Genomic DNA, 3,791 nt, shown 5'->3' with positions numbered 1-3,791 from the left:
TGTCTGAATCACTTTTGCTCGTGCCCTGAACGAAACGGGCTGTGCTCGAGAAGGGGGGAGTGAGTTCCTCCCGTGTCCGCTCTCCACTCTGCGGGAAAGGCTGCAGCGGGGAACCGGCTGTGCCTCAGAGCATCCCGTACGCCCGCCAGCCCGCACAAACTCGCACTCAGGAACGAGGCTATTTTTCTTTCGTTTTTTTCCCCTCCTTTTTATTTTTTTTTTTTTGACCTTATTTCTGTAATTATAACACCAGCACCCCGGCTGAGTTCTCAATAAAACCTGGATCCTGACATAAAACGACACGCTGGAAAACAATGCGAGGGGACACAAGGGAGAGGAGGAAAGTCTCTAATTGGTTAAAATATGTTTAAATCACTTCATAAAACCCGAGCAAAGCGAAGCAAATAATCCACCTAGCAAAGCAAAGAAGCCGGGCGATTTAGAATCAGTGTAATTCGCTCCCCCCCGACCGGCTCCCCCCCATCTCCTCGCAGTATTTGATATGATGAATAACCCAATATAGGCCTTTAAAAATAGGTCACTGCATAAAGAGACTCCCAGAGAGCTATAAAAAATGGGAAGAGGGCGCTTTAAGGAGAGGAGCCATTTGCTTCTTTTGTGCTTGTTTGGTACCTAGCGGCCTGGGAGCTGCCAGCCGTCCTCCCCTTGGCCCTCAAGGTGAGGAGGGAAAGTTGGGGCCCAGTCCAAGCCCCTGTCTCTCTTCCTGCCCCATCGCCTCTCCCACCGCCTCCCGTCCCGTCCAGCCCCGGCCCCGGCCGCGGCTCGTGTCCCGGCCGAGGTCCCCCCGGGGACCGTGGGGGAGCGTTCACGCCCGCAGTGGGGGCCAAGCTGTTCGCCCCGGCTCTGGGCTTTGTCTCCGTCCCTGCGGAACGGCGAGACAGAAGCGGGATGGTGATCCGCGTTGAAATACTAAGGAGCGGGTCTGGCCCCGGGGAGAGCCGGGCCGGGCCGGGTTCCCCGAGAGTGGGGGACACAGCAACCCCCGCCAGCCCTGCCCCGCTCCAGGGCCACCCGTGGGCTCGCAGCAAAAGGACTCGGGCTAGAAACCGGCCCTCCCCGACTCTTTCCCCCCCGCGCTGCTCCCGGCCAGGACCACCCGGCACCACCGGAGCCCCAGAAGCCGCCGCCAGCCCCGGAGCGCTCCCGGCCCGCAGCCCGCCACGCAACCCCTCCGTGGGCTCTCCCGACACCGGGAGGCCCCGCTCCCGCCCCGGGCCCCGCAGCCCGCTCCGACACAGGGCGCTGGGAAAGAGGAGCACGACAAATTCAGGGGAAACCTTCGGGTTTTATTGGAAAGGAAAGATCTGCCTTACCTGGAACCAGGCTCTCCCCTTCTTCCCCTCATTAAAAAAAAAAAAAAAAATCAAACGGCTCTGGGTAGAGCTGGAAAGAGACATTTTGAATAACCTGGTAGCAGAAATTAGCAGGAGAGAGAATAGAAAGAAAACAAAAAAAAAATCTCGGGGGGAAGAGAAAAAAGATACAGCCGGATATTTTTCGGTTTGTTTTGTTTTCGCTTATTATTATTTTTCACTATACTGTATTATCCTGATGCAATAAAGGCTGGTTTGTAATGTAATTTAAAAATATATATGTCCAAACAAATAGCAGGGCCAGAATATGACAAGTGCATTCAGCATTATAATTCAACTGGGCTCCACCTCCATACCGCCTCCTAATTAATGGGTCTCCGAACTTGCAAAAGCCTGCATTGGACAGAGAGGGAGAGAGAGAGAAAGAGAGAGAGAGAGAGGGCGAAAAGTGTCATTGAAGATAATTGATTACCTCCCAATCAACAATAACTTGTTAGCAATAGTCAATTACCCCATCTCTTCTCGCTTCTTTCCCCCTGGTCCGAGGTCTCGGTACGAGGGCTGCTCTTCCCCTCGACGAAGTCTGCTTTTTCTTTTTCTTTTTTTTTTTTAATTATTTTTAAAAATTATTTTGGGGTGGGTATTAGCTTGAGGTGGGGGGGCAGCGAAAGTGCTGTGATTTGGGGTGTTTCTTAAAATAGCAGCTAGAAAGAGAAAGAAAGAGGAGAGACAGGGGAAGAGAGAGAGAGAGAGAGAGAGAGAGAGAGAGAGAGAGAGGAGACAGACAGGAGGGGGGGAAATCTCCGACCCAAAACCCTGGGACAAGAGGTACGGCAGGACCACCTCTCGGCGAGGGACCGACGGCAGCTCTGCTCCGCTCCGCGCCCGCCCGCCGCCCTGCCCGCCCGGCCCGCCGCCCGACGTGGCTCTCCCCGGGAGGACCCGGGGCTCCTCCGCCGGAGTTGGAGGTGGGCTTCAACTTTTGCTCGCTGTCTTCGCCGCCGTCACCCCGCGGTCCCGCCGGGGGCTTCTCCCCGCGGCAGCGCATCCCCGTCGCGGGTGGGGAAGGCAGCCCCGTGCAGCCCGGCCCCACCATGACTTCCAAAGAAGAACCCAAGCCCTCTTCGGGGGAAGAACGGCGGCGGAGCCCCTTGGATCACCTACCACCGCCGGCCAACTCCAACAAGCCCCTCACCCCCTTCAGCATCGAGGACATCCTCAACAAGCCCTCTGTGCGGAGGAGTTACACCCTCTGCGGAACGGCCCACCTCCTCTCCGCCGCCGAGAAGCACCCCCCGGCCGGGCTGCCCCTCTCCGGCCGGGCGCTGCTCTCCCAGACCTCGCCCCTCTGCGCCCTGGAAGAGCTGGCCAGCAAGACCTTCAAGGGGCTGGAAGTCAGCGTGCTGCAGGCGGCCGAAGGTAAGCCCCTCTCAGAGCAGGGGGTCCTCCAACGGGTGGGTACCCCGCTCCTCCCCAGGGCCTGGTTTTCCTCCTGTCCTCGTCCCCCGCCATCTCCCAGGGTGTCGCACGGGGTGGGATGGGGGTCCCTGCGCGGCCCGTACCCGGCGGTACCCGGCAGCATCCTCCCCCGTGGCCCTCGGGGCGCGGGAGAGGGGGCTCTGTCCCGCTCCCTCCACATACCCACGGGGCAGGGGTGTGGGGTCCGGGGGCTCGGGTCGGGGTGGACAAGGGAAAGCGGGGACAATCTGGCGGCTCGTCGGCAGGCCGGGACGGGATGACCATCTTCGGGCAGCGGCAAACGCCGAAGAAGCGTCGGAAATCGCGGACGGCCTTCACCAACCACCAGATCTACGAGCTGGAGAAGCGGTTCCTCTACCAAAAATACCTGTCGCCGGCGGACCGGGACCAGATCGCCCAGCAGCTGGGGCTCACCAACGCCCAGGTCATCACCTGGTTCCAGAACCGCCGCGCCAAGCTCAAGAGAGACCTGGAGGAGATGAAGGCCGACGTGGAATCGGCCAAAAAGCTGGGCCCCAACCCCGCCGTGGACATCGTGGCCTTGGCCGAGCTGGAGCCCAGCGCGGAGGGACGGGGCAAGGCGCGGCCCGGGTCCCCGCCGCCGCCCCCCGCCGCCGCCCGGGAGCCCGGCGCTCCGCCGCCGCCCCGCCCCGCCTCGCCCCCCACGGAGCGGCCCCGCAGCCGCCGGGACAGCGAGGAGGAGGAGGAAGAGGAGGAGGAGGACGTGGAGATCGACGTGGATGACTGAGGGGCGGCCGGCGTGCCCCCCCATGTCCCTCCCCCCCCATCCCGAGAGCTCCACACCGGCACCCTCGGCCCCCCAGGCCGGCCCCGGCAGCGCGGCGGGGCGGCCGCTCCCCTCGGCCGGAGCAATAAGCAATAGAACCCCGCCACAGACACACACCCCCGGTTAATTTAGGGTAGAGTCGATATCCCTCCGCCTGCCACATCTTCGGAACGGTGCAATTACGGACGGCT

General features: G+C 60.9%; 1 protein-coding gene across 1 annotated transcript; it reads left to right on the top strand.

Annotated features, from left to right (window-relative positions):
- Positions 1 to 2,428: 2,428 nt before the first annotated feature.
- Positions 2,429 to 3,561, top strand: LBX1 (ladybird homeobox 1). Its single transcript, XM_054277366.1, has 2 exons — positions 2,429 to 2,753; positions 3,059 to 3,561. The coding sequence occupies exons 1-2, from the start codon at positions 2,429 to 2,431 to the stop codon at positions 3,559 to 3,561; spliced, it is 828 nt and encodes a 275-aa protein (XP_054133341.1).
- The last annotated feature ends 230 nt before the right edge of the window (positions 3,562 to 3,791 follow it).

The sequence above is a fragment of the Melozone crissalis genome, unplaced genomic scaffold (genome assembly GCF_028551555.1).
Source record: "Melozone crissalis strain CALT ecotype California unplaced genomic scaffold, PUWL_Pcris_2 ptg000019l_1, whole genome shotgun sequence".
NCBI classification, from domain to species: Eukaryota; Metazoa; Chordata; class Aves; order Passeriformes; family Passerellidae; genus Melozone; species Melozone crissalis.
The sequence above is the reverse complement of the archived record's forward strand: the minus strand, read 5'-3'. Positions and strand labels throughout refer to the sequence as shown.